The sequence below is a fragment of the Manihot esculenta genome, chromosome 15 (genome assembly GCF_001659605.2).
Source record: "Manihot esculenta cultivar AM560-2 chromosome 15, M.esculenta_v8, whole genome shotgun sequence".
NCBI lineage: Eukaryota > Viridiplantae > Streptophyta > Magnoliopsida > Malpighiales > Euphorbiaceae > Manihot > Manihot esculenta.
In genome coordinates, this window is record NC_035175.2 from 11,904,091 (window position 1) to 11,921,948 (window position 17,858).

At 27.8% G+C, this 17,858-nt stretch overlaps 2 protein-coding genes across 4 annotated transcripts; both read left to right on the forward strand.

Moving 5' to 3' along the window:
- Positions 1 to 581: 581 nt before the first annotated feature.
- LOC110601210 (cell division cycle-associated protein 7) lies at positions 582 to 5,482 on the forward strand. Its single transcript, XM_021738265.2, has 5 exons — positions 582 to 1,032; positions 2,031 to 2,267; positions 3,439 to 3,522; positions 4,266 to 4,395; positions 4,777 to 5,482. Exons 1-5 carry the CDS (start codon positions 704 to 706, stop codon positions 5,110 to 5,112), a joined length of 1,116 nt encoding a protein of 371 aa, XP_021593957.1. The 5' UTR covers positions 582 to 703; the 3' UTR covers positions 5,113 to 5,482.
- A 3,714-nt stretch (positions 5,483 to 9,196) lies between these two features.
- On the forward strand, positions 9,197 to 13,442 carry LOC110602405 (B3 domain-containing transcription factor VRN1). Of its 3 annotated transcripts, XM_021739907.2 has the most exons (5): positions 9,200 to 9,443; positions 11,342 to 11,708; positions 11,826 to 12,008; positions 12,099 to 12,298; positions 12,409 to 13,442. In XM_021739907.2, the coding sequence occupies exons 1-5, from the start codon at positions 9,384 to 9,386 to the stop codon at positions 12,676 to 12,678; spliced, it is 1,080 nt and encodes a 359-aa protein (XP_021595599.1). In that variant the 5' UTR covers positions 9,200 to 9,383; the 3' UTR covers positions 12,679 to 13,442. The 3 variants fall into 3 exon arrangements, with proteins under 3 accessions (XP_021595600.1, XP_021595598.1, XP_021595599.1); XM_021739908.2 differs by having other exon boundaries at positions 9,197 to 9,443; positions 11,342 to 12,008; positions 12,455 to 13,442; XM_021739906.2 differs by having other exon boundaries at positions 9,199 to 9,443; positions 11,342 to 12,008.
- Positions 13,443 to 17,858: the final 4,416 nt, after the last annotated feature.

Genomic DNA, 17,858 nt, shown 5'->3' on the forward strand with positions numbered 1-17,858 from the left:
ATAAAATATTTTTTAATTAATAAAATAATTTCTTAGCATAAGTATTAACAAATTGATTGAAATTTCAACATGGGCTCATGAGTGAACACTTTTAACTAATTTAATTGAAGAGATAAATCACTTGATATTTTTTTAAAAATAAATTTTAATTTAATAATTTTAAAAATTATTGACTATCTTATGTATTTTTTAATTCTTATATTAATTAAAATATTAAAATTTTATTTTTAAATTAAAAAAATAATATTTTATTATTAAAAAATATTATATTAGACTAAAATTTATTTAACTATTAATAAAAATATAAATGTTTAGTCAATTTATTTAGCCATCAAATAAAAATATATAAATTTAATTGAATTTATTTTTAAATTTTATTAGTTTGTTATTTTTAAATATTTATTTACGATATTTTTATAATATTTAATAATTAAATTAATTAATAAATTTTTTCAAATTTAAAATATATTTTTATATATTTTTAAAATGGGAGATATTAATTAATAAGTTTCAGTAATCCATTTTCTAAATATTATATACTGATTAATCCTTTATTCCTCGTTCCTGTCTCCTCTGGGTTACGTGTGCCGCTTTCTCATTGGCTTTGTTCCACCACTCTTCCCTCCACCTGAAAACTAGTCTCCTTTTATTCAACAGTGGAGAGCCCTCTGTCATCTATCGAGGGACAGAGACTGGAGAAACAATGGTGTCGACCCGCAGGAAGAAAGCCGACGGAGACTCGGCCAGTGATAACTTCAACAGCCACACTAACATTAGCATTAACAATGAGAATGTAGAAGGCCTTGAACTCGAAGAGAAAGGAACTGGTGGTGGGGGGCCAGGGTATGAGGAGTTTAGAGAGCAGAGAATTAAAGAGAACAAGGAGAGAATGAAGAAGTTGGGCATTTTCGATCTTTCTCTCAAGCTTAAGTCTCAATCTCGCCCAAACAAAAAAGCCCTTCGAAATGTTTCCACTCAGAAGAAACCTCAAGACCCTTTGACCCTCTCTGCCTCCCCGCGTCGCTCTTCTAGGTATTATGTTTTCCTTTTGGATTTTTTTTTTCCCTTGGTTTCGGCGTTCTGGGTTGGGGGACAAGACGAAGGAGTGGTTTTCGAATGTCGTGAAAAGAGGAAAAAGGAAAGAAAACGTTGATACTTAGGTCTTGTTTGGTTAGCAACATCAAGTTACCATTTTGTTTATTTGGTTGGCCATTTTCTCTTGACTTCTGGATGTTAGAGTGACTTGTTAGACTTCACAGGAAATTAACCCATTTGAACCAAACAAGACTTTAGTAGGTATTATTAGGATTTTGTCGTGGTTTTCGTTTGTTTGGATGTGTAGAGGAGGGAAAAGGATAGAGGTTTTAACTTCCTTCTGTTTATTTATTTTTTTGGAGAGCCTTATTACTTCTGTTTCCTTCTTGTGAATCCCCCAAGAGTTCTATTTATACAAGTTTGATTGCCAGGAAGTCGGCATTCAGTGTAGAAAAGGAACTTCTAAGATTATGGTTGTTCAATTATTTCCTGTCCTCCTATTATAGTATGAAGCAAAATGATGTCCTTGATTAGTAATGTAACCATAGAAATGAGCAAAACTGTGAAAATTTGAATCTTAGCTGGACAGAAAGAAAACCAAACAACATGTGGTTATCAATTCTTTAGTCCCACAAAAATTGTAAACTCCGAAATTCGTCCCAGCAAGTTCAGTAGTTGAATTAGGCTTTCTGGGTTTTACACATATTTGACTTTTCTCTATCTTATTACATTCTTTAATTATGCCTGTACTTCCTCAGTCCCTTTGAGCAACTAAGTTTGGAGAGAAATTTCTTTATTTTCATTTGTTACGGAAATGAATAACTCAACTGAGCAGAAAAAGGGGGAAAAAAAAATCAATCGTGGAGTTAAAATATCAGAACTTCTTCCCAGCTTTTCTTGCCTCTCAAGTATAGATATGCAGTTCTGATGCTTCGGACATTACCATGCATTTGTAAATTTGCAGTAAACTTGTTTGGGTATCTTATGGTTTTTAGGTTGAAGACTCTGAATCCAGTTAACTATTCAGAAATCTTTCATCAAAAGAAGCAAGGGTCTGCTAAGGTTCTGGAGATTCGGTTACGAGAAGGCTCTAAGCCGGAGATATATTCAGAAGAAGATGAGAAGCTTTTGGGTGATTGTAACTCAACGTGGACTTTGTTCGTGGACGGGTATGGCAAGGATGGAAAGCGCATATATGATCCAGAGAAGGGAGAAACATGTCATCAATGCAGGTGATCAGTAGTTTTTTTTCTCTCTCTCTTTATTTAGTGTAATGCAGATTTCTATTTCCTCAATATGGTTGAATTGTTTCATTTTAGGTAAATACTTACTAGGTACAGCTTTATCTCTATTGTTCTTATCCCAAAGGAAAGGACCTGCATTGTTAACATAGTAAAATATAGGCTTTAATCAGTAAATGATTCTCATGAATTTTAAGTCTTTGGGCAATTGAATGTTGCTCCATTGCATATAAAGTGTTGGCCTTAGAAATCTGCATGTTAATCTAAATATTGAAAGATAAAATTGACAGCCACAGCCTTCAAGAGCTGATCATTAGATGAGCCATTCCATGTGCGACAAAATGCAAAAATGTTAAAACCTGCAAAGAGATCTCAACTCCCATTGTGGCTTTTCTTGCTTGGACAGTTACATGTGACTAGGACTTTTCCTCGGGGAAATCAGTTCATAAGCTATCTGATTTTTTTCACTAGTTTCTCAGGAAACCTTCTACATGTTATTAACCAGTGACCCTAAATTATGTGGCTAGATGAAATGTTATTGTGACATTTTAATAGTTCCTAAGTTTGAGAAACTGCAATTAAAAGAGTGGTAAACTCATGCTGGCTTCTCTTTCCACTACTGGATCCTCCAAGTTCTACTTTAGAATCATCATCAGAATGTCAGTTGTTTGGAATCCTGAAAATTGTTTTTCCCCAGCTTTACACACACTCAGTTCATAGGTGAAACTGAAAAAATTGTGTGAAGAAGACCTATTTGTTGAATTCCAACAGGTTCACACATGCTGTTAGTTATGCCAATTTTGTTTATTGCTTGAGTTGCCATTCTGTGTAGTTTCATCTCACTAATTTTTTCTTCTATTTCCATCTTTCAAAGTTCTGTTTATTTCCATGCAATGGGTTTTCAAGTCTTATCACACGCAAAGGTGTTGCTACTATCAGAGAAAAATCTTTATATTTCCATCTCAAACCTTACACATACTCATGGTTTTGAGCATGAAATGAATGGTTATGTCACAAGATTAAATGCTTGTTCACATGATAAATGCATGGTTGTAGTGTGCAAATTTAGTTGTTTCATCTAGATGAATAACCATTTATTTTATTTTAGTTAATGTACCCAGCTTCATTGAAGCATTCTTAGAGATGACATCCTCTCATGCAGGCAGAAAACTCTTGGGCATCATACCCATTGCAGTAAATGCAACATGGGCCAAGGACAATTTTGTGGGGATTGCTTGTACATGAGGTATTTATTGAATTTCTGGAAACTAACAAAGTCCTTCACTTGTCCATACACTTCAGCAATTTCTCCTGCATTTGTATGCTTCTTGGACAAGTTTCAGAAAGCAAGTAAAACGATATGCTATTATGACTCTGAGAGGACCATAAAGAATCCATAATGAACGTAATATGTCACAAGTTTGGTTCTCAAAACATCTTCTGATCTATGGCTTTATTGCTAGTAAGAGTGTAAGACTGAACAAGCATAGATCTAAATAACAATCCTGGATAATATTTTTTGGTTTGCTATTTGCTGCCTGGTGAGTAGTTTTTACCTTTTTATTCTTTACTTAGACTTGAAATACAGAGGAAAATATATTTTCTGCAGTTTTTGAGTATCTTTGTACAAGCAGTAAAATCAAATTGCAATTTCTTCCTAGATCCCATTCCTCATCCCAAAGGTAAGGTAAGTATGATTCTGGCAAATGATGCAGTGAAATGCCTTGCTCAATTATTAAGGGGTCCTTGAGGTCATTTTTGTCCTCCATCTGATACTGTATTTGTTGCAAATAATCCAATTGATTGTAAGTACAGTTTGGACCATGAATATGAAAAACTTGAGGATCACAAGAATGTATTTCCATTTAAAACATGCCACAAAGCACTTGGCATATCCTTTTTTTTTTCAGAAAAAAAAAAGGTCTCTCAATTCTGGTCTTCATAATATTTAGTATTAGAAAGTGGTTAATTTCTTGCAATCTTGTACAGGTACGGGGAGAATGTGATCGAAGTCAACGAGAACCCAAATTGGGTTTGCCCTGTTTGTCGTGGAATTTGCAACTGCAGTTTTTGCCGGAAGGCGAAAGGATGGGCACCCACTGGTTCTCTTTATCGAAAGGTTATACCCTCAATCTTTTGGTGGTTGTGTGTGAGTGCAAGCATGTGTATCTATATCGACTTCATGCTATGTAGTCTTTTAGCATACCTTTCTTCTGCCCCGCGATAGCCTCTTCAGTGCCTCTGGTTAACAATGGGAAACTTTCAAACGGACACTTCTCCCCACATGGGACTTGTCGAGTGGAAGGAGAGTTTTCAGGGAGAAGTAGCTAGTAAAAGTTTGATGCTTGCTTGTATGAGAGTGCATATTCCACAATTTGTGGTAATGATTTTGCATACCTTATGCAATGGTGTGGCTTCTGTTGATGGTGTCTAAAGAATGCCAATGTAGATCCAATTAGCATGTTGATCATGCAGTGGCTAACTTTGGCGTACTTTTCAGGTTAAAGAGCTAGGCTTCAAGTCTGTGGCACATTATTTAATTCAAACCCGACGTTCTCAAATTCAGTCAGAAGACTCTAGTATTGAAATTTTAGAATGTGAAAGGAAAGAACTGCCTCCTGCAGATCAAGGGTCCCAGCATGCCGCCCAGTATGAATCTCTACATGCAGATGAGCTCGAACATAGATACCCTGAACTTGAACCGGATGGCAATGAAGTTGAGATGGAAGAAGGCAAAAACCAAGTGTTCTGCTCTGGTACTGGTATCCATAATTTATTTAATGATAGTGATGGTGATGATACTGTTTATAACGTTAATGGCGCTAAGAAGATATAGAAAACATGGGGAGTGATAAGACTGGAGATAATGATAGTTGAAGGAAAGAGAGAAAACATGGGTATGCAATGAGTTAGTGAATTAAACTTGCACATTGGCACCAGAGTAATTCTAATCCTCTGTTAGAAGAATGAGCGTTACACTAATGCTCAGAAGAATTTACATGCTCTTTCTGATGAAAAGTTTTCCCATTTTCACTAGTAAGGATTCCCAATTCTATGCCTTTATACACAAAGGGAGCACTACTACATCAAGTTTTGTAAACTTGTTGCCTTTGGCAAGTTATTCCATGATCTTCTTTTCTGTTCAGAATGGTTTCTCATCTATATTTTGTGATGGAATGGTGCCTGTTTACTGTGTACATTCTCTATGATTATGCAGTATATGGTATTGCTAAATCTAGTTGAATTTATGTTGTCAACTCCTCAGATCATTGTCATAGTCACGAGTGTTGAATCTCAGAATCTCATGTACAAACACGTGGCACTTTCTCATGAAAAAGATAGACAATTTCCAGAAACTGATTGAAATAGTTCTCAGCAAAGCAGCTATATAGGTTTGTTTTTCTATCTACAATATCCTTCAACTTGTTGAATTTCACATCCTTTTTGGGAAGGGATAGCGTGCCTTTTATATGGGTCATAGATACTTCTCCCTTGAGCTAGCTTTTGGGCTGAGTTAGGTCTATTGATAGTCTAATCATAGGTATAATTGATTATATTTTGTACTATATAATCTTTATATCCTATTATACAGAAAATAAGAAAATAAAAAATATTTTTTTTTATAATTCTAGACAACTATTTTTAAAAGTTTATTAACTAATTTCTCTATTAATTTTAATAGTATTCTAAAAAAATTTAAAATGTTTTCAATATAAAAATTAATTAATTAATTTTTTATAAAATTAAATGATTAATTAATAATTTTTTTAACTATAGTATTAAATAATAAAATATAAAATTATTAAAATTAATAGTATAATTAATTAGTAAATTTTTAAAAATATTAAAATATTTTAATATATTTTTTTAAAATTAAAAAAAATAATTAATAAGTTATTTTATAATATAAGAATTAAATAATAATTTAAAAAAAATGGAGAGAAACGGTAGAATCGTGTGAAATAATGACTCAGAAAAAAATTAAAAATACATAAAAAAAAAAAATGGAAGAAGTTGGTGCCACCTTAATGAGAATGGCAATACCAGTTAGCAGGTTTCCACAAGTAATCTAACATCTTTGTCTAGATTTTATAAAAAGTTATTATTCTGTGTATATCAGAATCTCACGTTTATGGTATTTTTTTCAAGGAGATATACAAAGTTATTTGTCTCAATGAAACACTTGGTAGATATCGCTCAATATTTTATATTTTATATTTTATGTGAAGAGTGTATAATATTATGAGAAATTTGGAGAGAAGATTATTTAAAAATTTAAACTATATTTATTTTATAAAAATATTTTTTTATAACAAGTCATATTATAGTTAAAGGTTCCATATAAATGAGTTTAGAGTTAAAAGTTTAATAAGATCGTAGTTGGAGTAAAAAATAAAATAATAAGATCGTAGTAGGAGTAAAAAATAAGAGAATGATCGTTCAATTCGTAGTTGTATTATCTTTTTTTTTTAAATAAAACTACTGATTATATTAATAAAATTTCATCCAATAAAGAGGAATATTTATGCCTAATAAATTTTTTAGCTAAAGTATAAGCCGTTAGAATAGTATTACGACGAACTCATCTAATAGAAATATCAGTTCTAGAGTCTAACAAAGATTTACAATCATTTAAAATCTGTATAATATAATTTGATAAAAGTGTTTATCAAGTGTCTGTCTAAACCCTTGCAAAAGATAATTTAGCAAACATATTCCTCATTCTTTCTCATATCTCGAGCATAAATCATTAAAATCTTTCGAATAAAGTCACGGAAAAGGGTTTCTACGAGATAAATCTCGAATAAGATTCCAAGATTGACGTTGTCGTTGCAATTTTGGAAATCCGTAATAACTAATAAATCTCTATTGAATATTAATTTTCAAAGTAACCAAATCAATAAAATTTGAAGAAAAGTCAATTACAAAAGAAACAGACATGACTCTTCTACATTAACGAAATGTCTCATCCCAATCCTTATTTATTAACCAAGAAACAATTATCAAAATGTAAAAAATTACGAAAAAATTACGAAAAAATTCTATACGAAAACTAAGAGTTTTTGTTTTCATAAAAAATAAAATGTATTGAATTGTACGTGAGAAACCTCTCCACCATACAAAAATTATAAGTGACGATCGGAATATTTCTAGAATTCTTAATAGAACAACAATATTTTATTTTTTATTGATAGTCCATTGACGCAGATTGTTTTCCATGAGAAGTGGAAAGAAGATATTAAGTTTAAAGAAGAATAAAAGACGAGAGTATCGAGTTATAAAAAAATCATAGAAGGAAACTTGTTATATTATATATAAAATTTGTATAATGGTATTACTGCCCAAACATGCAAAAATTAAAAAGACAGCAAACGGTTCATCACACTTTACATGAGGAAAAGTCAAGAATTTCCATATTAGCAAAGGTATTAAAGGGTATGGAGAAATGAAACATTTCATTTGCCGTGAGGCAAATAAAAAGATATATAATTCATTGTATTTTTAAAACTTTTGCAGGTAGAGGAGCGTTGTGATTTAAAAAGAAAAGAAAAAGGAAAGAGGCGATTGAATCATTTGGAATAGCGATTAAAAAAATAAATAAAAGAAAAAAGAAAAAAAAAGTCATATATATATTTATAATTTATTAATCTTTTATTTAGGAGGAGATTTTTTAAGATAATAAAAGGTTTTATGAAATTGTTTTTTAACCCTTGGATTCGTATTTAAGAGATAATAGGATTTTTCTAAAGTAAAGTTTTTAGAAATTTTTAAAATTTCACCAATTAAATAATAATAAAATACTAAAATTAAAAAAAATTATGAAATACCTTATTTTATAAAATTATATTTTAAAAAATCTTATTGATATGAACTTAATAAAATAAAATAAATTATTAATGGTGTGTTTTTTTATAAAATAATAATTAATCTCTAAAAGTAATTTTTTATAATACTTAATTCAATATTAAAAATAATGTTAATTTATTAATTTTTTTCATATTTAATATGACAATAAATTTTTTTAAAAAAATAAGAAATTAAAATTTAATCTATTTAATTTAATATAATAAAGTAGATATTATCATAAATATTTTTTTTTAAATGGGATTGAAGAATAGAATTTAAAATATAAATTTTAACTTAAAATTATTTATAATTAAATGAAGTTAATACCTAATCTTTTCAACTCCACGAACACATAAGAAGTAACAGTAGTTGTTGTGCATTTTTGTCATTGAAAAGGTCAATCTCGAATTTGTCAATTTATTGCGTGGATACATTTTAAATTTATTTTAAAAATTATATATATATATATATATATATATATATATATATATTACTAATTTAAATATTTCTAAGGCATAAATAATCTTTTGTTTTATATTTTTTTTCATTTTTTATTTTTTATATATATTAAAAAAATAATTTTTATTAACTTTTCAATTATATTCATATTAAATATATTAAATTTTATTAAATATTAAAAAATATTTTAAAATTAAAAATTAAATTAAATAGTTATAATTCAATTTATATATTATTATAATTTAAAAAAGAAAATAATAATTTTAAAATAAATAAAAATTATAGATCAAAAAGTATTACTACAATATAAAGAATAATAATTTTAAAATAATTTTAAAAAATAGATAAAAATTATAAAATAAATAAAATAATAATTTTAATTTAATAATAATAATAATAATAATAAAATTATTTTATATATTAAGAGATAAATTTTAATGAATAATTATGATAGAATATATATAAAAGTCCTAAAAAGGTTTTTATATATATATATTTATATCTAAAACCAGCTTGGCCTGCCCGTTGCCCGAGTTGCACTGAGTTGCGAATTGAGTCATAACGATTTGAAACAGGATGGGACAGCTCAACTCGCTTACCTTTTTAGTTCAGGTTGATTTTTTTTTTCAAGGCACAGTTTTGACTAAAACCAGTAGTGAAGGGGAGAAGAAGTGGAGGAGGAACAGATCTGAAAGCAGAGAAATTTTCTTTGAATTACAGGTCGTATCATCATATCATGGTCTAATTGACCATCTATCTCCTCCTCTCAGATTATTCCTTACAAATTCTAAAAATCCCAAAATGCCTAGACCTTATTTCTACAAGCTAATTCTCGCTAATACCATTAGAGACAAGAAACTGGTAACGAAAATCTTTTGTCTTCACTGATTTCCCTCTTTGTTTTCATATGATTATGTACATATTTTGCTTATTAGGCGTTCTCTAATTGCGTTTTGAGTGTGGTTCTGTGTGGGATTTGATGAAGCTTAAAATTTGAAAGGTAAAGCGTAAAAGCGATGAGCGATGAAACCTGTATCTTTTTTTTTGGTGAATTAGGTCATATTTTGATATTAAATTATAAGGGTAAGCAAAATCTTTTTCTTGTTCTTCTGTGTTTGTTTCTGTAGGTATTGGATGGAAACCCCAATTTTTGTTTGTTAAAGGGAGGATTAAGCGAAGTAATGTTGCGAGGAATATGTGTTTCTGGTCTTTTTATTCGCTTTATTGAGCTAGTTTTCTTTTGTTGAATGAATGAAGAGTATCCACTATCTAGCTTAGCTCAGTGTAATAGCTGACAGATCACTGATACATGTTTGTTCTCTTAAACTCTTTCCATCTCGTAGTTAAGAACTGAGACAAATTTGTATACATATTGTTGATAGAAATTCTTTTTTTATTGTCTGATTGCTAGTCCTAGGACGTCTATAGTTCCATTTTCCTTTTATGATCCACTCTTCTTCTCTTGAATGTTTCTTGTTGATAACAAAAGTCAGATATAATGGCGGTTACATAGTTTAGCACTACAAGATTTAGGGTGCTATCATCTGGTTTCTTGGGTGTTATGCTCATGTCTGGAATGATAGATATGACATCATAATTGCATGATTTAGTCAATTGAGGAAGTAATTATGATTCTCATTCTACTTAGATTTTCTTAGGGGAATTGAACAAGAAGAAGAAGTGTTGAATTTTTTCCTTAATGCAGCTGTTATGCTTTATAGGTTATGTAATAAAGTTGAAAGAATTTTATTAACTTAGGATGAAGCCCTTTGGAGAGAGCACCATCTGTAGATTTCACTCTGCAATTCTCTCAAGGACATACAATTTCGTAAAACTTGTGGATATTTAGTGTCTTGATGATTAGTTTTACATCTTTTAAAACCAGATTTTATCATTTATAGGAACTTGCATGTGGCAAAACTTGTGGAGGAATTCGAAAAGCATTTAATGTTAAAATAGAATAGAACAATTGCTCTATGCAAATCGTCTGGGCCTGTGCTTGCAGTTAAAAATGTGGTCTGCAATTTGGTCCATCTCTTACTCGATTTTGTGGCAGTTATAATAAATAATTTTTTTTGTCAAAATAAACTATTGAACTTCACTTTGATGTTGGAATACTAATTATCTCCCCATCACCAATAACCATTAAGGACCTGTCTGGTATTGTGGTTCTAACCTCCTTTTCGGAAAAGCACCATTTTAGATCATGTTGAAAAAAAAGATTGCAAAGTTGTTCTGGATTTCTTATGACTAAAGCATGTCAAATTTAACTTAAAAACTATCTTTTAGTGGCCTTTAATTAATATATCCAAGGTATTGCTTTAGTCAACAATGTCAAACAGCCCCCAAGTTTTATTACTACTTGAACTTTAACGTTATGTGTTTTATATCATATATAAATGACCATATAGTCTCTGTAGGTCTTGAATTCTTACTATAACCTGGTATTGCTGCCTACTTTTGCCTCCTTTTCATTTCATTTGGATATTAATGTACCCCTTGGTTCTTGGAAAAGTCCAATCACTTTAGAATCCCAGATTTGCTACAAAATAGATGTCTCTTGTTCACATGTGCTAAAATATGGGTACATTTCACAAAATAAATCTGTCACCTTGGAGGTGCATACTATTTAGGTATCGATACAACAACTTTATGGTTTATTGTTTAGAAGATCTTGTTGAGTTATATTTTATCTTGTGAATTATTAAATCATGGAGTCTAATTTTCTTTTGCTTTTAAATCTTTTTCTAAACCTGCAGAGAATCCCTGATAATTTTGTCAAAAAATTTGGAAATGACTTATCTGCATTTGGGAGAATCAGTGTTCCTGGTGGTCCTGTGTGGCCTGTAGGATTAATAAAAGCTGATGACAAATTCTGGTTTCATGAAGGATGGCAGGAATTTATGGAGAGTTACTCAATACGCGTAGGATATTTTTTGGTTTTCAGATATGAAGGGCATGCAGTTTTCACCGTTCATATATTCAATTTGTCTGCTTCTGAGATAAGCTATCAATCTAACTCTCTAAGTGGCAGAAGATATCTTGCGTTTGAAGAAATGGAAGACGATGACTTAATTGAATACTTGAGTTCATCATCTCCGTTCTTAGTTCCTAATTCTTTGAAAAGTAAGGTTTTTGATAAACATCTTGATCAAATGACAATTAACAAAAGTTACAATCCTCCAGCATTGCAGAATTTGTTCCATGAGTCTAAACTTAACTACATAAATTGGTCTGGTGAAGGGAACCTGCACTCTTCAAAGGGTGCTAGTATTTCACATGCAACAAATCAAGATGCACGAGACGTAGGTGTTCAATTTAATGCGATCGAGCAGAAAAATTATAAAGATGATGTGAAATTTTATAACCCAGATGGAGAAATACAAAAGCCCAAAAAGCCTGGAAGAAAGCGGAAAAACGATCCCAGTAAGTTTATTGAAGTTCTGTTTTCTTATCATCTTGTTAAACCTCAAGAATTGAAATTCCTTATCACTTATTGATTCAATGAAACTGCAGATGAGATGCAGCCAGCAGCTTTACAAGGAGATGAAGTTGAAATGCGCTTTAGATTTTATCAAAGTGCTTCAGCAAGAAAGCGAACTGTGACTGCCGAAGAAAGAGAGAGAGCAATAAATGCAGCCAAAGCTTTTGAGCCTATTAATCCTTTCTGTAGGGTTGTCCTGCGACCATCTTACCTATACAGGGGTTGCATTATGGTGAGTCATTAACTCTCTCTCTCTATCTCTCCCAATCAATCTGTATATGTATGTATATATTTGCATTTTACACCATGCTTAGCATAAGGTGGATCCTTTTCTCTGTGCAGTATTTGCCTTCTTGCTTTGCTGAGAAGAATCTAAATGGGGTTTCAGGGTTTATTAAACTCCAGTTTTGTGATGGGAAGCAATGGTCTGTCCGATGCCTTTATAGGGGAGGCAGGGCTAAATTAAGCCAAGGGTGGTATGAGTTCACTTTGGAGAATAATTTGGGGGAAGGAGATGTTTGTATCTTTGAGCTGATGAGATCAAGGGATATTGTGCTGAAAGTTACTGTATTTCGCGTTCTTGAAAATGCCAGGCACATGAACCGATCTTGAAAATAAAATATCATCTTCACCAAACTAGAAAATCTGCTGGCTGGTAAATTTCCAAACCAAGAAACTTTGTCAAGTAACTCTTTCTGGGTGATTGTCAAAATGCTTTGGTTTTTATACTATGGTATTTAAGTGTTGTTTGATGTCTATAACATCTCAGAGCAAACTAGTGAAACTTTCCATTGTTAGATGTTTCAATTAGATAATTTTATGGTTTTCTAGGGCTGTAAATAGAATGTACAATCAAGTGATATTTAACTAGACCACGACATATTTTAGGAATATTGTTTGGATTGAAGTTTCAGTTTTTTATTTACTCATGGATAGATTGCTGCTTTATGGTGTGACTTTGATAGTGAGAAAACTTGTGATACTTGTTTGACACCTTTTACAAAGGAAAATATGTTTTGAAAACTGGAAAATTCTTGTTATATTGCCTGGTTTTCCATCGCTTTTGCTTGTAAGTCTGTATTGGGTTGTGTACAATGCTTCAATCTCAGTTGCTGATTTATCCAGCCATGTAATTTGCTATTCAAATTTGCCCCTTTGTTGATGTGGGATTAATAGAGTTTGGTGCTTTGTCTTCCAATCCCAAGTCTGTGTTATCTCTCTTATTTATTTTTGTGGTTCTTAAATGTAAAACAGTATTCTATAAACCCTGCCTTTCTTCTTGGTCTCCATTCTTTTTGGATATTTGTAATTGTACGTGAATCTGATGTTAAATTTAAGACAATACTCTTGATGCAATTAAGGATTTTCTTTTTCAACCCAAGTTTGTTTTTTTATCTTGCCTAAAATTTTCTTTCCATTGTATGCTTGTAAGTTATTATTTTTTCTCTTTGAATGGTGGTTTATTTATTAATTTAGTGATGCCTTTATTTCTTGTATTGCCAAATTATACAAATTTTATTGTTTTAATTATATTTATTAATTTATTGAAAAATAATAATCAATTTATCTCCATTGGATGAAATTGTTTCCTAAGTTGAAAATTATTTATTATTTAATTATTTTTATGGAAATTGAAACTTATGATAATCACGCTTAGTATGACGAGGAGGTTCCCACTCGTGTGGCTGCCCCCAACTAACAACTAACCGATAATTTTCAACAACGGTATCAAGTCTAACTTAGTGGATTTGGTGAGGTCATCGCAATATTTTATATATTATTTGAATTTAAATATTAATTAAAAATATGTAAAATTTATGAAAAGTTACTATTTGATATTTGTTGTTGTGTGATATTAATTATTTTTTTTAATTTTGCAAAATATATTAAATAGTTTCTGTTAAAAATAAATAAATAAATAATTTTTTTTATTGTTTAGATATTAAAAAGGAAAATAAATAGGAATTTTATTCCTTTTATTTAAAATTAAAATAAATAATTACAAAAAAATTCAATTATTATTCACTTTCAGTTGAATTTTTTTTAAAAAAAAATCATGCATTTCACATAATTATTTTCTACTTTTTTTCTTTTATTTTTTTAATAAATGGTAATAAACAAATCTTTTTTGTTATTATTATCTTTCTCTTTTACTCTTTTATTCCCACGAAACAGGTTCAGTTATATTTCACATTGTTTTTGAAAAGATTATTAACATAGTTAATGCAATAAATTTATTTATTTTTCAAAATCTTCCACTTAGTTCATTAAAAATAAATTATTTTTCTTATTATTCTCTTTATTTCTTTTTTTTTTTTTCATTTTGCACTTTCACACATATTTTAAAAAATAATTTTTTATTAACTTTTTAATTATACCCAATTTTAAAGATATTAAATTTTATTAAATATTAAAAAATATTTTTAAAAATTTATTGTAAATAAAATAAAATTATAATAGTTAATTTATATGTTAGTATAGTATAAAAAAAGAAAAGTGGATAATAATTTTGTAGCAACTAAAAAATTGAAAGATAAATAAAAATTATAAAATAGAAGAAATAATATTTTATTAATTAAATTTTATTTTTTAATCTATATTAAATAATAGCATAACAGTACATCTGTAAATAAATTACTATCTCCACGAGAAAGTAGTCTAAATTCATACTTGATTTAAAAAAATAAAAAATAAAAAAACTTATATTTTGTGAACTATTTGAAGTGTTAGCAATTTAATTTTCACTAAAACATTTATTCAGTTTTTTAAAATCAAAATATACCCTTCAATTTTAAATTTAGACAGAGACTAAATTCTGTTTGCATTGAATCTATTCATTCAAATGTAAAATTCTTCTAATTAATTATAATAATAATCTTGGAAATAAAAATTATCCTTAAGTAAAATAATTAGAATCATATTTTATCATATCATAATTAGCTATGATGAACCCATGGAATCTTCTTAAAACATTTGGTATAAATATTTATTGACATACTACAGAAATTATTTAAATAATTTTTAAAATTTAAATGAAAAGTTTATTTAATATATTTTTAATTTAATTTTTTTAAAAAATTAGGATATTTATTTAAACTATAAAATCTTTTAAAAATTTATTAATTACTAAAAAGCTCCATTTATTTTTTTAAGGAAAATATTTTTCACATTTTTTGACATTTATAATATTAAAAAAATTAAAAAAATATTTTCATCACAAAAGAAAACATTCTCAGAATTTTTTTTAAAAAAAAAGATAAAGTTTTTTTATTAACGTCACCAAACATTGTATTTATATTTTATATATAAATTGATGAATATAATTACTTTTACATTGCAATTAAATAATGTAAAATAAATTATTTAAAAAAAACATGTAAAATAATTTTCACATACAAATTATTTTTCATAAAATAAAACAAAGGCAATTTTAAAAATTTAACTAGTCCTCTGTCAATACTTTTTTTTTTTAACTGAAAATTAAAAATTAAGAGAGTAAAACCTGAAATTTCTTAGATTTACTCAGATGTATTTTTCTTCAGAATAAATCTCTAGTGTTGCTCTCAATATTTTTTAGATAGCATAAGTTCAATTAATTACTCTACAAAAATAGGCATAAAATAATATTTGTTGGGATGAAAAAATATAATTAATATAGTTAAATTAGTAAATTTTATATTTTGTAGTATTTTTTGTTTATATTGTTTGCTATTAAAATATTTTGAAAATTAATAATTTTAATTTTTTTAATCTTCAATATAGATATATTGTGGAGTTAATGGATAAATTATATGTTAAAAAGGACAGCGTTTTTTAATTTGGAATGAATTGAAAAGTAAATACTGACTTAAAGAAGGTTTAAAAGTTGAAATTTACCTTTAAATTGTATAGCAGTAAATTTTATTTTTTAATTTAAATATACTTCTAAATTACCATACAACTTAAATATAGTCATTACTTTAAGTTAGTAAAATGTCCTATTGCCAATATGTTGATAGTAATTGGATATTAATCTTTCTATATTTTAAGTATTTAAATATAATTTTATAAAGATTATTATTTATATTTAAAGTTAATTTAATTGAATTTCGAGTAAAAATAAAATTTATGAGACTATATTATTGTAAAAAAATTATAATTTGATTATAATTGTACAATTTTTATTACATTTAAATATCATTTTCAAATATTTTTTATCAATATTCTTATCACGATATAATAATTAGAGTCAATTGAGACTGATACATAGTATGTTATTTCTCTTTAGAGGAAGCAATTGATTTTATAGGTTAAGATATGTGAGATATTTATGACTAATATGTAGACATTTATTTTATGAATAAGTGTATTGAATTAATCCGTCTGAGAAATTCACATGAAAAATAATATGTGTATATAGATTACTGAAGTGATGATTGTGTAAATGATCCTTTAATTCAAAATTAATAAATAATCTTATATATGACTTTTGTATTTTGATTCATCTTACATGTAATTTGGTTTATGAGTAACAAATGGTCATGAATCAGATATATTAGGAACTGTATAAAAATATTTATGTGATTGAGATAAAATTTATCACCTAATTTAAATTAGGAAATGATTTATTTGTTCTCTGTTAGCATTAGTCATGAAATTTTTACACAAGACAGAATGAAATTAATAAATAAAATTTGAAAGTTCATTTAATAGATCAATAATTAATAGATAAAAATTAATATAATTTAATATTGCTAACATATTCTATTATTAAATATTAAATCGGGACATTTTAATTATACCGACAAACCATCCATTGAAAAGTTAAATCAAACCACTTTTAATATTTTGAATATTTAAATAGTTTTTACATATTCGTAAATAATATTTTTAATTTTTAAATTAATTAATTAATTAATTATATTTATTGTTAATATATTAAAAATTTAATAAATCAGAATTGCATTAAAAAATAAAAAAATAAAATAAAAAATTAAATCAAATAAGACATAATTATTTATTTATAAATTATTTTATAAAATTATTTTATTTATAAATAATTTTTTATTGATAATAAAATTAAAATATTTAATTTTTAATTTTTAATTTTAATATAAAAATAATAATAAATATAAAATAAATTAATAATTAATTTATATACATTTAATATGATTTATTTATATAATGAATGGTCATGGAGGTCGAGGGAGAGGATGAAACTTTTCTTGTCAAGAACCTGTGATTCTGATCTCGCCTGCATCAAAGTGCAAGAAGTCGGTGATATATAAGTGTTACATAGAGTATCCGGCGGGCTGCTGGATCCTTGGGTGGAGGCTAGGGCAACATCTTAGGAAGAAAATGATCCTCTAGCCAAATTATGATTTGATCTGTGTAGCTTTTTAAAAGTTGTTAAGGAAATTCTTTTGAACTGAAAAATTAATGTAAAATTATTTTTAATCTATAAATTAAATATATATTTAATTTAAAATAGATTTTATTAGTTTGGGCCATTTAAATATTCTGACAATAATTAAAATTAATTTTGTGTATTTTTTAATTTGATTAGAAACATGAATAAAATTATTTTATTCATTAAATTAATTTTAAAAATTAATAACATTAAATTTTAATTTTATAATTTACTGTTAAAATTAATTTTTTAATATGATTAGAGATCCGAATAAAATTATCTTATTCATAAATCATGTTTCATTGAAACTAAAATTAAAATATTTAATTATTTAATTTTTATTTTAGCATATAAAATCAATAATAAATATAAGATAAATTAATAATTAATTTATATGCATTTA

Excerpts from the sequence above, each read along its gene's own strand:
- LOC110601210 (XM_021738265.2), top strand. The coding sequence starts at position 704 with ATGGTGTCGACCCGCAGGAAGAAAGCCGACGGAGACTCGGCCAGTGAT. Across the intron at positions 1,033-2,030 it reads TCCCCGCGTCGCTCTTCTAG|GTTGAAGACTCTGAATCCAG; the intron begins GTATTATGTTTT and ends TATGGTTTTTAG. Across the intron at positions 2,268-3,438 it reads GAAACATGTCATCAATGCAG|GCAGAAAACTCTTGGGCATC; the intron begins GTGATCAGTAGT and ends CCTCTCATGCAG.
- LOC110602405 (XM_021739906.2), top strand. The coding sequence starts at position 9,384 with ATGCCTAGACCTTATTTCTACAAGCTAATTCTCGCTAATACCATTAGA. Across the intron at positions 9,444-11,341 it reads CCATTAGAGACAAGAAACTG|AGAATCCCTGATAATTTTGT; the intron begins GTAACGAAAATC and ends CTAAACCTGCAG. Across the intron at positions 12,009-12,098 it reads AAAGCGGAAAAACGATCCCA|ATGAGATGCAGCCAGCAGCT; the intron begins GTAAGTTTATTG and ends ATGAAACTGCAG.